This window comes from Talpa europaea, assembly GCF_964194135.1.
Source record: "Talpa europaea genome assembly, chromosome: 13".
In the NCBI taxonomy this organism is placed as follows: Eukaryota; Metazoa; Chordata; class Mammalia; order Eulipotyphla; family Talpidae; genus Talpa; species Talpa europaea.
Window position 1 is genome coordinate 40,448 of NC_140080.1, and position 14,757 is coordinate 55,204.

The window sequence follows — 14,757 nt, forward strand, 5'->3', positions numbered from 1 at the left end:
CGCCTGGTCCCATCTAATGTTTGTGTGGAAGCCTCGGCCCACAGGAGCCAAGGCAATGACTGGGGCCCAGATCAACAATTCTGACGCCCGCCCCCAGCCCCCACCCCCCACCACACTCTGGTGCAGGAAAACCTGGAGCAAATAACCAGAGCAGACAGGGCACGGCCTGCCACGGTGACTGAGCTTGCCGGGCCTTGCCCTGCCCCTCCTCCATGTTACACAGATCTGCCTTTCTGCAAGGGCAGCTCAACTTCCCTGAACGTAAATCCTACTGATTCCCCTCAAACCAGCATTGTCTTGGGCTCTCACCACCCATCCTAACTTTGGCGTCGGGGGTGCCTGCCCATCCCGCCTGAGGCCGGTTTGAAGCCTGCTCTGTACCCGGACCTCCAAGGCCTTCCACGTGTAATCCACATGCCCAAACTCCAGCGTGGCCTGACGAGTGCCGTCTCTCAGTCACCCCAGGCTGGGCCGTTCTTAGGAGCCCTCTGCGTCCTTGTCACCCTGCGGCTCCATCTGCCTCTCACCTCAACTCCACCTGATGACCTTCACGTTCTCCTTTCCTGGGGTCACTTTGGTTTGCGTTCCTGTTGATGTTTTGGAGTTACAGGACCCCCCTCTGGTGTCACCGCGTCAGCCTGCCCCAAATCACCCCAGACCCCATCCCCGGTGCTCCCTCCCTCGGGTTCGCAGCCCATCCCCCCCTCCCGTGTCAAGTGTCCTCCTGGCCCTCACATTCATGTACCTGCCAGCCCTTTGCCCCTCTGGTTTCCGCCTATGGATGGTGATTATGTAACGATGTTCAATGACTCTTCAGTGATTGTATAATGACTTTCGGTTTGTAAAACTTATAAATAGTCACTCCGGTTTGCTCAGAAGCAGAGCCAAGAAGGGACATTCTCCTGGGTAAACCTGAAGGCACCAAGGGACCCAGAAACTCCCCATGGACACGCCGGGCAAAGTAAGTGCTGCCTTTAGACAGACCTGGGTCTCGCCTCTCCCAGCCCAAGGACACACCGAGACTGAACTAAGATGTCACTTTTTCCAATCTGATCATCAAAAATCTTTTATGACAAACCCCAGCGTTTTCCTGCCTGGGGGAACTTACACCCCACTGCTGGGATATAAATTGCTAGAAAGTTCTCAGGTGGTAATTTGACAATATTGCATCAGAAGCCTTTAAAATGTGCCCGTCATTTGACCCAAATGATGATGCATGTTCTCGTCAGCTGGGTGCTGTTCTGACAGTAATGGGGAAGCGTGTCGAGTACAAGGAAGTCAATGAAATAAGTTGTGGCCTATCGTTGAACCCAGTCCTAAGGGGCTGTACGATCACCTGCAAACTACTCAAGCTGGAGGGCACAGCGGAGGGCGGGGTGGCTAGCTAGAGCGGGTGGGGTGAGGAGGGTGTGCACACAGTCAGGTAGGTGGGAAACAAAAAGTCAAAATAAACCAAAAATACATATTCTTAATGGTAAGCGGAAGAACAGACTGCAAAACAGTATACTCAGTGGGCGCACACCTGGGTACCGGGCACGCACATGCACACACACGGGCGCACACGCGGGCACCGGGCGTGCACAGTGCACGCACGGGCGCACACACATGGGCGCCGGGCCTGCTCCCACAGTGATGGAGTGCCAGTGGCCGCCAGGCTGCGGCTTTCTGTCCCCCCTAGCCTTGCCTGAGCTTCCTAGGTTCCTGCCTTGAGTGTGTGTCACCTGACACTAGGAAAATGCCTTTCACGAGGACGTATTTTCACTTGCGTGTGGCAAGTGAGGCAGAATTATCTGCATAAAGAGGTATTTCCTGCAGCGTTTTGCTTGGGCTTCTCTGCGGCATTTCTCACGCATCACGGGTCTCTCCCCGCTGGAGGCCCGTTTCTGGCCCAGGAGCCCCAGGCTCGGCCCCAGGCTCGGCCCCAGGCTCGGCCCCAGGCTCGGCCCGCACCAGAAGCGCCGGCTGCGGGCGTCCAGCAAGGCCAAAGGCCCGGCAGGGACGGAGGGGCGGGGCGTCGGGAGTGGGCCTCGGGGAGGGCGGGGCCTCGGGGAGGGCGGGGCCTCGGGAGGGCGGGGCCTCGGGAGGGCGGGGCCTCGGGAGGGCGGGGCCTCGGGAGGGCGGGGCCTCGGGAGGGGCGCAGAGCGGGAGGAAACGCGTCCCAGAGAAGCCGCGGAGAGGACCCCGCACAGCGAGGAGCCGCCCTGGACGGAAAGCAAACGGCACGCTCAGAGCTGACAGCGACTTCGGACGATGGCGTTTTCCCGACACACCAGCGCCAAGGGTCAGGTAGGCCCGCAGCAGCCCCCGCGAGCCTCTCGCTCCCGCCTGACAGACGCTGACCTGCCGGGCCGCCGTCGCCTGGGCAGCCGACGCGCCTCTCGCCGTCGAGGACGTCCAAGTGGAGCCGCCCAAGGCAGGAGAAGTCCGGATCAAGGTAAATGCAAGTCTTTTAACCTTTACTTTTGATGGCAAATGACAGGAAATGGTTTCCCTATATTTGCAATGGTTAGTTTTGCGGGTTTTTTTGTTTTTGCGTACAAGAATTGGGGTGCGGGGGTGACAGGACTCACCAGGGACAGAGTGGGGCGCAGAACAGGCATCCATCGCTGGGGGGAGCAGCGGGAGACAGGAGAGGTCTGCTGTGCCCTGTGGGTCAGCTCCCTGGCCGGGGATGGAACTCAGGCCCCGCGGTGGCAGCCTGACACTGACCCCCAGGCCACCCGGGAAGCCCCCAGTAGTTAAACTTGAACTCATGTTATTCATGTTTTCAATCTACATGCTTAAAATTTTAAAAATCTGTTTCCCAGAGCATGAGAAAAACATTCCACAATTTTGGACACTAAAGTCCAGTGTCCCTCGAAGGCGGTGCTGCCGCCACGTGGCCATAAAGCCCGCACTGGCCGCCAGCTGACCACACAGGACACCACACGGCTCAGAGGCCAGGGCGCCAGGTCCCACCCTTACAGCCATGTGTCTCCGTCGCCCTGAGTCAGCTCTTAAGGGGGGTGGCAGCCCCTCCTGTGTCCCCGACTGTCTTGTAAGGGTCAAGAGGGATGATTCCCATAGAAGCATCTGAAGGTCTAGTCTCAGATAAAGGCAGAAGGTTCCGGGCTGGTGACGCCCACCCTTCACCCCCTGCAGCTGGTATCCTCAGGGATCTGCGGGACGGACGACCATGTGCTGAAGGGCTTGATCCCCATGAACTTCCCCTTCATCCCAGGCCACGAGGGAGCTGGGTTCGTGGAGAGCGTTGGCGCTGGCGTGAGCTCAGTGCAGCCAGGTGGGAGACGTCCCACACACAGCCCCCAGGCAGGGACGGGACATGACACGCATCCACATTCATGGGCAAACACCGGCTGGCGACTCCGACATGTCTCAGGCCAGTGTCACCCGTACCCTGTGGCTCCAGAGCCTGGGTGCCCACCATGCTGCGGATCAGGGAGGTGCCCTCGGGCCCCATGGGGGTGGTCACTGGTGGGCTCAGCCCAGGGGGCTCAGCTGGGAGACGGATGCTCTGCCCCCCTGGGACCAGGCCCGGTGTGCAGCCAACAGGAGCAATGACATTTCAGAGAGCCAAAAGGCAGGCCCATGTTCTTACTTAGGCGCATGAAAAAGGGTCTGGACAGGCCTCAGTGGGCCCCAAATGGCCACAATGAACAAGAGCAGCCACGCAGCCAGGATGCACAGGCCCCCGGGCCTCGGCAGGGAGACACGCAGAGACCCCAGCAAGTGCAGGCAGTGCAGCTCCATCCCGCACTCACTCAGCTGTGGCCAGAGGGCCCCCAGCACCAGCACAGCGGGGCACGTGGGAGGCGCCCCGACTCGTGTCCCAGGATGTGACTCAGGGGGTGACACTGCAGCGCCCTTTAGCTGGACACGTTTCAGTAGAGTTCAGTGGGAAATGCTAAGTATTTGTAGAGAAAGGACGAGAGGGCAGAGCTGCTCTCTGCTGTCCAGTACCTTTAGAATTTATAGGCGGTGAAGACAAAATGTGCCTGGTCTAAACTTACAAGAGACGTTTAATACGCAGGAGCACTGCGTGAGGTCAGAGGGGTCACGTCTCTGTCACAACAATGTCTGCAGGGCACCCAGGGACCAGTCTGGGGGCTGAGCTCCGGCGCCCAGCTGCCTCCCCGGGGCTTGCCACCAGACCCAGGCTTGACCAGTGCAGCTTCCAGCTCCGTGGCCCGAAACAGGCCGCCCAGCTGCGTCCTCCACCCAGTCCAGGGAGAAGCAGGCTGACGACTGCTCACCCCGAGAATACACCCAAATTCCTGCACTCGCCAGGAAGAATGCTGGGGTTTCTGAGACCAGGTTATCTGGCATCTCCCGCCACAGCAGGGCCCGGCTGTCTGGGCTGCGATGGCCTGCCCACAGCCACTTGTGGGGCCCACTGGGAGCTCGGCAGATACATTGTGTGCTTCTGTGTGATGAAGATTTTCCGCTAATGGCCATTTCCTTCTCACACGCAGGGGATAAAGTCCTCACGCTCATCATCCCGCAGTGCAGACAATGCAGCTTCTGCCTGCACCCCAAGGGCAACTTCTGCGAGAAGCAAGAGTCAGTATCAGCCCCTCGCCCCGGTCACTGAGCCTTCTTGGTCCTGCGCGGCCACTAAGGCGCCTCCTCTCTCTCTCTCTCTCTTCCTGCTCCTGGCGTGCTGCCCCGTCTGGGCACCGGGCACAGTGTCCTGCCATCGTCCGGGCTGATGCAGGACGGCACCAGTAGGTTCTCCTGCAGGGGGAAGCGGGTCCACCACTCCTTCCGCACCAGCACCTTCACGGAGTACACGGTGGTGCCCGAGATCGCAGTGGCCAAAGTCGACGCGGCCGCCCCCATGGACAGGGTCTGCATCTTCAGCTGTGCGGTGCCCACGGGCTTTGGGGCTGCCGTCAACTCGGCCAAGGTGAGGGAGGTGTTATGTGTGAGCTGGCGCTGCAGGGATTTCCCTGGGCCACCAGAGCTAGGCCACATCACTCAAACATCTCAACTGTCCCAGAGGCTCAATGGTTGTTCTTGTGTCTCCGGATCACCCGTCTGGGTCTGCAGGTCACCCCCGGCTCCACCTGCGCGGTCTTTGGGCTCGGGGGGATCGGCTCGGCCATCGTCCTGGGCTGCAAAGCCTTGGGGGCCTCCAGGATCATCGGGGTGGACATCAACGAGGAGAAGTTCCCCCGGGCCCGCGCTCTGGGGGTCACTGACTGCCTCAACCCGCGGAAGCTGCAGAAGCCCGTGCAGGAGGTGGTGCTGGAGATGACCGGCCTCGGGGTGGACTTCGCCTTCGAGGCCGTGGGCTGCACCGAGACCATGGTGAGAGGCTGGCGGGGCTGCTGGTGAGGGGTGCGGGGGGGGGGGGGGTGGCAGGGGGCAGCGCGGAGGCGTCTCTGCCGGGACGGGGCAGCTGGAGCTGGCATCCCCGGGCCACCCCTCATGGACGCACCCCTCAGATGGCCGCCTGGGACTCCTGCAACATGAGCCACGGCGTGTGCTGCATCATAGGCCTCGCCACACCAGAGGCACAGCTTTCCCTGCATGCGATGACGCTCATCTCTGGCCGGACCCTGAAGGGCGTGTGTCTGGGCGGTAGGTGCGGGGAGGGCGCTGGTAGCTGCTGACCTCCTTATCTCCCCGGAGAGCAGCTGCAGCTGCAGAGGCGCCAAAGACCTTGCCATTGAGTCGTGCATTCAACAAATCAGTTTTAGGGAACTTAATAAAAGGGTTTCTTCCAATTAAAATAAAAGCTTTATCTCCTGCAAAACAGATTTGGGGTTTTCCACTGTTTAATGATTCTGTCAGCATCTGAGGTGGACCCTTCTGCTGTGTGGCTTTCCCAGCCGCCCCTCGGGCTCCCACTGGGGGTTAAAGGAGCCAAGCCCTTGGCTCTGGCCGCACCCACGGTAAAGCAGCATCTGCCCGGCCTGGGACCTGCGGGAGGATGTGGGGAGACACGGGGGACGCAGGGGCCGGGGTGTCCTGACAGGAGAGCACCAGGCTCTCTCCGCAGGCTCCAGGGGCAGAGCAGCGGCGGCTTCCTCACTGACAGGTGCAGGCCTCGGTGCCCAGACCGTTCTCTGCCGGTCAGTGGCACCTTCAGAGGAACAGGGGCCATCTCTATGATTTCCTGGGTTTTCTGGGCTTACTTTGATGTTTGGGAATCACCACAGCATTTTCCCCTTGCAGACTACAAAACCAAAGACTCTGTGCCCCAGCTGGTGACCGACTCCTTGCAGGGCAGACTGAACATGGACCCGCTGGTGACCCACCAGCTGCCGTTCGCCCAGCTGCACGAGGCCATGGAGCTGTACCGCGCTGGGAAAACGTGAGTGTCGTCGGGCCAGGCTGTGCGCCACACCACAGCTAGGAGGGTCCGCAGAGTGGACATCATGACCTCGTGGGCCTGTGGGGCTCTTCGAGCGCTTGCTCCGTATCCTTGCACTCTCGTAGGCCGCGAAAGGGTCTCTCCTCCAGGCTACCCAGGGGCACGACGGCCTATTACAGGAAAGTGCCCTGTGGTCTAGGCCGCACAGGGGGCCACACGGATGCCACCTTGCACTGGCCAGGCCTGCATGGCTTCTGCCTAGAGGGCGGGACAAGCAACCTGACCTTCTGGAGTCAATGTCCCCCTCCAGGCAGATGCAGGCCCCAGAATGACGCCAGGCTGCGGGCGTCTGCTCAGTGTCCATTCAGCCCTGCAGGGAGGCCCCGGCGCAACTGGATCCAGCCCTGGTGAAGCTTCTATTTCCCAGGCTGCATCCCAGCAGGCTCAAGCTGTCTCCCCACAGCTGTCCCCACACTTTCTGCTCGTTTCCTGATGTATAATGTTTTAATCTAGGTCTTTAACTTAGACCCTGCTGTCAGGTGACCTGCTCAGATGGTGGTGCTCACAGAGGCGCCCCAGGGCCTGGGATGCAGGGAAGGGGGCGCTGCGGCCTGGGGCGCTCTGCACAGCTGGGGTACAAAAGTGTTCCTCGGGCCACTCACTCGCCTCACTTCAGTGCTTTACATTTCAGCATCCGCTGTGTCCTGCTGTTCTGAGGTCCCGGATGACGCAGGGCCGGGCGCACCCTGTGGAGCCCCCACCCACCCGGCATCTGCTCCAGGGCCAGGGCCAAAGGGCGTCAGAGACAGAGACGCGGCGGGATTCGCAGACAGGAATAAGTGCGTCTGGGGCATGACAATAAAATAAGTTCTCAGTGATCATATGCTCCATGACTCACTCTGTGCCTTCAGGCGAGACGGGACGGGACTTAGCCACCGGCCCCCGCCACGTCCCCCTGTCAGGCCCTGCCACGACCCCTGCCCGTCCCCACTGCCCAGCCCCCACTGTGACCCCGGCCCCACTGCGTACTCCTGCCACATTCCACAAGGCCCTCTGCGTCGCCTACACTGTGCCGGGGGTGCCGGTGCCGACGGCCAGCTGGTGCGTGACCCCCAGGACACAGTGAGCCCCCCGCCTCCCTATGGAGGCCTGGCCGGTGAGCCCTCCCAGAGGGCCGCGCCCCAAACTCCTCTACAGATTGTTTCTCTTCACCAAACTCAGTCATTTTCCTCTCGGGCTGGGCATCTGGAACAAGGCGGAGAAACATTCTGCCTTTCCCTTACGTTTTTTATCTCTGCCTGAGTCATTTCCATTCTCCTTAATTCTTCACATTTTGAAACACAAAAGCAAAGAGGAAAATTCCCTTTACATCTGTTTCAGTTGCCACATCACTGCCTGGGACTCAAACCCACATGGGCCCCCAGCCCTGGGGTCACCTGCTCTCCGCGGGAATCAGCTAAAGGACCCAGAGCATCAAGAGACACCCCTGTGCCTGGGACTAGTTGAGTAGAGGGGAATTAAGTCACATTCCTTACTCGCTCGGCACTCAAAATGATATTTAAATTTTAAACATAATGTTAAATGATAAAATAACCAATCAAGACACAAGGGCCACTCTCAGTGTGACACCAAAGATGGAACCACGACAAAAAAACATATTTTTGACCAAAGAATTTAAACTTGGGAGAAAAAAAAAGCCATAAGTGAAGCAAAAGATACATGAAAAAGTGGAAGAAGTATCTGTGATATATATAAAATATATCGTATATAAGAACATTTAATATATAAATATTGCTTGAACTGAATAAAAACATGATAAAAATGGAGTAAAAGCCATCAATAAGGAGCCTGCCAGGTAAGATGCAGAAGCAGATTAGGGAGATGAAAGTCCTGCCCAAAGTCTTGCCCAAAGTCAGAAGGCGCCCTGGAGCCGCGCCCGCACGCACTCCCGGGTTTCAGGCTGTGTGGGGCACAGCGCTGGCCAGGCCTCTCCAGGGGTGTGCATGTATGCAGGTGGGTGTGTACGCGGGTGAGGCATGTACACAGGTGGGGTCTGTACATGGGTGAGGCGTGTACGCGGGTGAGGCGTGTACGCGGGTGAGGCGTGTACACAGGTGGGGTCTGTACGTGGGTGAGGCGTGTACGCGGGTGAGGCGTGTACACAGGTGGGGTCTGTACGCGGGTGAGGCATGTATGTGTGTAACGTGTGTACGCGTGGGGTGTACGCGGGTGAGGCATGTATGTGTGTAAGGTGTGTATGCGTGAGGTGTACGCGGGTGAGGCGTGTATGTGTGTAAGGTGTGTACGCGTGGGGTGTACGCGGGTGAGGCGTGTATGTGTGTAAGGTGTGTACGCGTGGGGTGTACGCGGGTGAGGCGTGTATGTGTGTAAGGTGTGTACGCGTGGGGTGTACGCGGGTGAGGCGTGTATGTGTGTAAGGTGTGTACGCGTGAGGTGTACGCGGGTGAGGCGTGTATGTGTGTAAGGTGTGTACGCGTGGGGTGTACGCGGGTGAGGCGTGTATGTGTGTAAGGTGTGTACGCGTGGGGTGTACGCGGGTGAGGCGTGTATGTGTGTAAGGTGTGTACGCGTGGGGTGTACGCGGGTGAGGCGTGTATGTGTGTAAGGTGTGTACGCGTGGGGTGTACGCGGGTGAGGCGTGTATGTGTGTAAGGTGTGTACGCGTGGGGTGTACGCGGGTGAGGCGTGTATGTGTGTAAGGTGTGTACGCGTGGGGTGTACGCGGGTGAGGCGTGTATGTGTGTAAGGTGTGTACGCGTGGGGTGTACGCGGGTGAGGCGTGTATGTGTGTAAGGTGTGTACGCGTGGGGTGTACGCGGGTGAGGCGTGTATGTGTGTAAGGTGTGTACGCGTGGGGTGTACGCGGGTGAGGCGTGTATGTGTGTAAGGTGTGTACGCGTGGGGTGTACGCGGGTGAGGCGTGTATGTGTGTAAGGTGTGTACGCGTGGGGTGTACGCGGGTGAGGCGTGTATGTGTGTAAGGTGTGTACGCGTGGGGTGTACGCGGGTGAGGCGTGTATGTGTGTAAGGTGTGTACGCGTGGGGTGTACGCGGGTGAGGCGTGTATGTGTGTAAGGTGTGTACGCGTGGGGTGTACGCGGGTGAGGCGTGTATGTGTGTAAGGTGTGTACGCGTGAGGTGTACGCGGGTGAGGCGTGTATGTGTGTAAGGTGTGTACGCGTGGGGTGTACGGGGGTGAGGCGTGTATGTGTGTAAGGTGTGTACGCGTGGGGTGTACGCGGGTGAGGCGTGTATGTGTGTAAGGTGTGTACGCGTGGGGTGTACGCGGGTGAGGCGTGTATGTGTGTAAGGTGTGTACGCGTGGGGTGTACGCGGGTGAGGCGTGTATGTGTGTAAGGTGTGTACGCGTGGGGTGTACGCGGGTGAGGCGTGTATGTGTGTAAGGTGTGTACGCGTGGGGTGTACGCGGGTGAGGCGTGTATGTGTGTAAGGTGTGTACGCGTGGGGTGTACGCGGGTGAGGCGTGTATGTGTGTAAGGTGTGTACGCGTGGGGTGTACGCGGGTGAGGCGTGTATGTGTGTAAGGTGTGTACGCGTGGGGTGTACGCGGGTGAGGCGTGTATGTGTGTAAGGTGTGTACGCGTGGGGTGTACGCGGGTGAGGCGTGTATGTGTGTAAGGTGTGTACGCGTGGGGTGTACGCGGGTGAGGCGTGTATGTGTGTAAGGTGTGTACGCGTGGGGTGTACGCGGGTGAGGCGTGTATGTGTGTAAGGTGTGTACGCGTGGGGTGTACGCGGGTGAGGCGTGTATGTGTGTAAGGTGTGTACGCGTGGGGTGTACGCGGGTGAGGCGTGTATGTAAGGTGTGTACGCGTGGGGTGTACGCGGGTGAGGCGTGTATGTGTGTGTGTACGCGTGGGGTGTACGCGGGTGAGGCGTGTATGTGTGTAAGGTGTGTACGCGTGGGGTGTACGCGGGTGAGGCGTGTATGTGTGTAAGGTGTGTACGCGTGGGGTGTACGCGGGTGAGGCGTGTATGTGTGTAAGGTGTGTACGCGTGGGGTGTACGCGGGTGAGGCGTGTATGTGTGTAAGGTGTGTACGCGTGGGGTGTACGCGGGTGAGGCGTGTATGTGTGTAAGGTGTGTACGCGTGGGGTGTACGCGGGTGAGGTGTGTATGTGTGTAAGGTGTGTACGCGTGGGGTGTACGCGGGTGAGGCGTGTATGTGTGTGTGTACGCGTGGGGTGTACGCGGGTGAGGCGTGTATGTGTGTAAGGTGTGTACGCGTGGGGTGTACGCGGGTGAGGCGTGTATGTGTGTAAGGTGTGTACGCGTGGGGTGTACGCGGGTGAGGCGTGTATGTGTGTAAGGTGTGTACGCGTGGGGTGTACGCGGGTGAGGCGTGTATGTGTGTAAGGTGTGTACGCGTGGGGTGTACGCGGGTGAGGCGTGTATGTGTGTAAGGTGTGTACGCGTGGGGTGTACGCGGGTGAGGCGTGTATGTGTGTAAGGTGTGTACGCGTGGGGTGTACGCGGGTGAGGCGTGTATGTGTGTAAGGTGTGTACGCGTGGGGTGTACGCGGGTGAGGCGTGTATGTGTGTAAGGTGTGTACGCGTGGGGTGTACGCGGGTGAGGCGTGTATGTGTGTAAGGTGTGTACGCGTGGGGTGTACGCGGGTGAGGCGTGTATGTGTGTAAGGTGTGTACGCGTGGGGTGTACGCGGGTGAGGCGTGTATGTGTGTAAGGTGTGTACGCGTGGGGTGTATGCGGGTGAGGCGTGTATGTGTGTAAGGTGTGTACGCGTGGGGTGTACGCGGGTGAGGCGTGTATGTGTGTAAGGTGTGTACGCGTGGGGTGTACGCGGGTGAGGCGTGTATGTGTGTAAGGTGTGTACGCGTGGGGTGTACGCGGGTGAGGCGTGTATGTGTGTAAGGTGTGTACGCGTGGGGTGTACGCGGGTGAGGCGTGTATGTGTGTAAGGTGCGTACGCGTGGGGTGTACGCGGGTGAGGCGTGTATGTGTGTAAGGTGTGTACGCGTGGGGTGTACGCGGGTGAGGCGTGTATGTGTGTAAGGTGTGTACGCGTGGGGTGTACGCGGGTGAGGCGTGTATGTGTGTAAGGTGTGTACGCGTGGGGTGTACGCGGGTGAGGCGTGTATGTGTGTAAGGTGTGTACGCGTGGGGTGTACGCGGGTGAGGCGTGTATGTGTGTAAGGTGCGTACGCGTGGGGTGTACGCGGGTGAGGCGTGTATGTGTGTAAGGTGTGTACGCGTGGGGTGTACGCGGGTGAGGCGTGTATGTGTGTAAGGTGTGTACGCGTGGGGTGTACGCGGGTGAGGCGTGTATGTGTGTAAGGTGTGTACGCGTGGGGTGTACGCGGGTGAGGCGTGTATGTGTGTAAGGTGTGTACGCGTGGGGTGTACGCGGGTGAGGCGTGTATGTGTGTAAGGTGTGTACGCGTGGGGTGTACGCGGGTGAGGCGTGTATGTGTGTAAGGTGTGTACGCGTGGGGTGTACGCGGGTGAGGCGTGTATGTGTGTAAGGTGTGTACGCGTGGGGTGTACGCGGGTGAGGCGTGTATGTGTGTAAGGTGTGTACGCGTGGGGTGTACGCGGGTGAGGCGTGTATGTGTGTGTGTACGCGTGGGGTGTACGCGGGTGAGGCGTGTATGTGTGTGTGTACGCGTGGGGTGTACGCGGGTGAGGCGTGTATGTGTGTAAGGTGTGTACGCGTGGGGTGTACGCGGGTGAGGCGTGTATGTGTGTAAGGTGTGTACGCGTGGGGTGTACGCGGGTGAGGCGTGTATGCTGGTGAAGCGTGTGCGCGGGTGGGTGTATGCGTGTGCGGTGTGCACGCGAGTGTGTCCGTGAGTGAGGCGTGTACGCGGGGGAGGTGTGTGCGGCGTGCACGTGGGGGGCGGTGTTCGTGGGCGCGGCGTGTCTGCGGGTGTGCCCCGTGAGGCTGCACGCAGGGGCGCGTGCTCGCGTGGGGTGGACGCGGGTGAGGCGCGGGCCCGGGCCCCAAGCTCGCCGCTCCCCGCGCCCCGGAGCCGCCCGGCCTCAGGGCCGCACGCTGCCCGCTGCGGTCACCGCCGGGCCGGGAGCTGCGGGGCGAGGCAGCCCGCGGGCCCCCCGGGCCGGCGGATCCCGGCGTCGGGCCTGGCGGGAGCGGCTTCCGGGCTCGCGGCAACGGCCCCGTCACCGCCGGCTGGTTCCCCGGCGCCCGCGCGGGGCGGGCGGGGCGGGCGGGGCGGCCGGGCCGCAGCTGGGCCCGCCGCGGCCCCGGGACGTCCTGCCCGGGCGCCGGCGCTTCCCTCGGCCGCCGGCGGGCCCGAGCGCCGGGCCTGGGACGGGCGGCGCCGGCAGACGCGCCCCAGGGCCGGGGGGCGGGAAGGCCCGGGCGGGCCTCAGGGCTGAGCGGCCGCGACGCGAGCTCCGGGCGCGGCCGCCCGCGGGGCCTGGAGGAAGGGCCCGGGCCGGGCCGGGCCGGGCCGCGGAGAAGGGGGCGAGGCCGGCCCTTGCGGAGCAGAGCCCCGCGCCCCGCGGAGCCGCTGCCCGCCGCTGCCCGCCGCCAGCAGCCGCCCGGGCCCGGCGCCGGGAAGCCTCTTCTGTGTCCCTCTTTTTTGGTTTTACCTCTTACACCTTGTAGGGTGCGTATCGGGCTTTTCTGCCCTCCCGCCGCTAGGACAGACGAGACGACGGCACCCCGTGGTCCCGAAGGCAGCCTGATGGCGGCCCCTGGGGTGCGTGCACGCGGGCTGAGAGACTGGGCTTTCCAGGGCGGCGACACGGGGATGCCAGCAGCAGCAGCTGAGAGAGAGAGAGAGAGAGAGAGAGAGAGAGAGAGAGAGAGAAGGCCGGAGAGCCCACAAGGAGTGAAGACTTGCTGGGGGCTGGGAGGCGGGCCAGCCTCCCGCCCCCCAGGACCCCTGCCTGCCGTGTACCTGGTAAACCCCAATAAAAGCCTGCAAACGCCACTGAGGGCTCTGACTCCTCCTTTACCTGGTCTGCTGGATCCTAGAAAACCTGCCCCGTGTCCAGTCCTGACCTTACATCCGTGTTCACCTCAGGCACACCTGAGGATTCCGTATAGTTAACAGTCTGCAGGCTTCCCCTAAATAGAAGATTCGGGCTCCCGAGGTTGTAATGAACCACGGTAACAAGTTCTAATGTTGGGTGTTCTGACTGATATTTAGCAAATGCATTAAAAATACGTTCTAAATTGCTTGACTTGCTTCCCAAAAGAATTTAAACACAGACGGTTTAGGTCTTTTAGGAGCTCAGGCTAGAATTTAAGAAGCATCTCAACCACCAGAAATTCGGATTATCAGATCGGTGACCTCACGCCTCCCCCTGACAGATTTTCTGAAATCTCACTCTGGACCCAGCTGATAAGAGCAGACAAAGGCTCGATTGTCCCTCCCAATGAGGATACAAACAGCGAAAGAATGTGGGGTGGGATCCCGAGCAAGCACTTCCAGAATCTCCAGAAAGTGAAGCTTGAAGAATGCGGGAAGGTGATGCCTTCCAGCCGCACCTCACAGGGCCTGTGGGGCTGCAGGGCATGAGGCCCCGGCTGACACGGGTGGCTGACGGGGGTGACCGGCCTTCCCGGCCTGTGTTCACTGGGGACACCTGGGGCTGCCCCTTCTCGAGCAGCCCCCCAAGCCCTGCCCCCCTCAGAAGACCGAGCGGTGCTAGGGGAGTAGGAACCTCTAATACGATTAGTGTGCACTACAGACAAGGCAGCAAACAGTTTCTAAATCCAGCACCCCAGGGCACCCTCCCGTCGTGGGTAAATGCACCCAAACAGGCTTGGCCCAGAGCTGCCCCAGTCTAAGGCCCCTCCTGGCGGGGACCCACAGGAAAGGGGCAGTAACAGCCCAACAAGCCTGGGAGGAAAACAGCAACATCAAATCGGGATAAAAGCCGCCACTCTCACGTCCCCTGGTCTCCCCCGTGTCTGTGTCACCCAGTCCGGGACCAGGAGCCAGCGCAGCCTCCTCACACAGCTCTGCGCCACGCGCTCCTCCAGGCTCCTCCTGCCCGGCCTGTTTCCTTCAGTCCCTCCTCCAGCAGGGAACTCGGAATCTCCCCTGTGCTGGGCCATTACAGGACCTCCAGGCATAGCCTTCACGGGACGGCGTCTGCCAAGGGCGCAGCTCAGCCGTGGGGCTCACAGTGCCATCACAGAGGCACAAACCCCTTTTTCTGTGGCATAAAGTGTTCGCCACTGTGGGTGTGCAGTTGGGCCAAGCCGTGGACGTCTTTTGGGGAGTTATACTTCAAGGCATTTCCTCTGGCCTGCTGCGGTGTGCGGGCTTCTTCCTTGGAGTCTGCGGTTGGTGTCGCCCTCGCGGCAGGCACTTCCCGGGTCTGGGATGCCCGGCCGGCCCCCAGGGGCATGCTCCTAGCACCCGCAGCGGCCCAGGCAGCGGCAGCGCATTCTGTGAGG

At 60.6% G+C, this 14,757-nt stretch overlaps 1 protein-coding gene across 1 annotated transcript; it reads left to right on the top strand.

Annotated features, from left to right (window-relative positions):
- Window positions 1-943: 943 nt before the first annotated feature.
- On the top strand, window positions 944-7,035 carry LOC311182921 (alcohol dehydrogenase 1-like; the record flags this gene model as incomplete). Its single annotated transcript, XM_084252069.1, has 9 exons — window positions 944-961; window positions 2,333-2,434; window positions 3,142-3,280; window positions 4,473-4,560; window positions 4,687-4,906; window positions 5,050-5,310; window positions 5,448-5,583; window positions 6,181-6,319; window positions 7,011-7,035. The coding sequence occupies 9 exons, from the start codon at window positions 944-946 to the stop codon at window positions 7,033-7,035; spliced, it is 1,128 nt and encodes a 375-aa protein (XP_084108195.1).
- Between the last annotated feature and the right edge of the window lie 7,722 nt (window positions 7,036-14,757).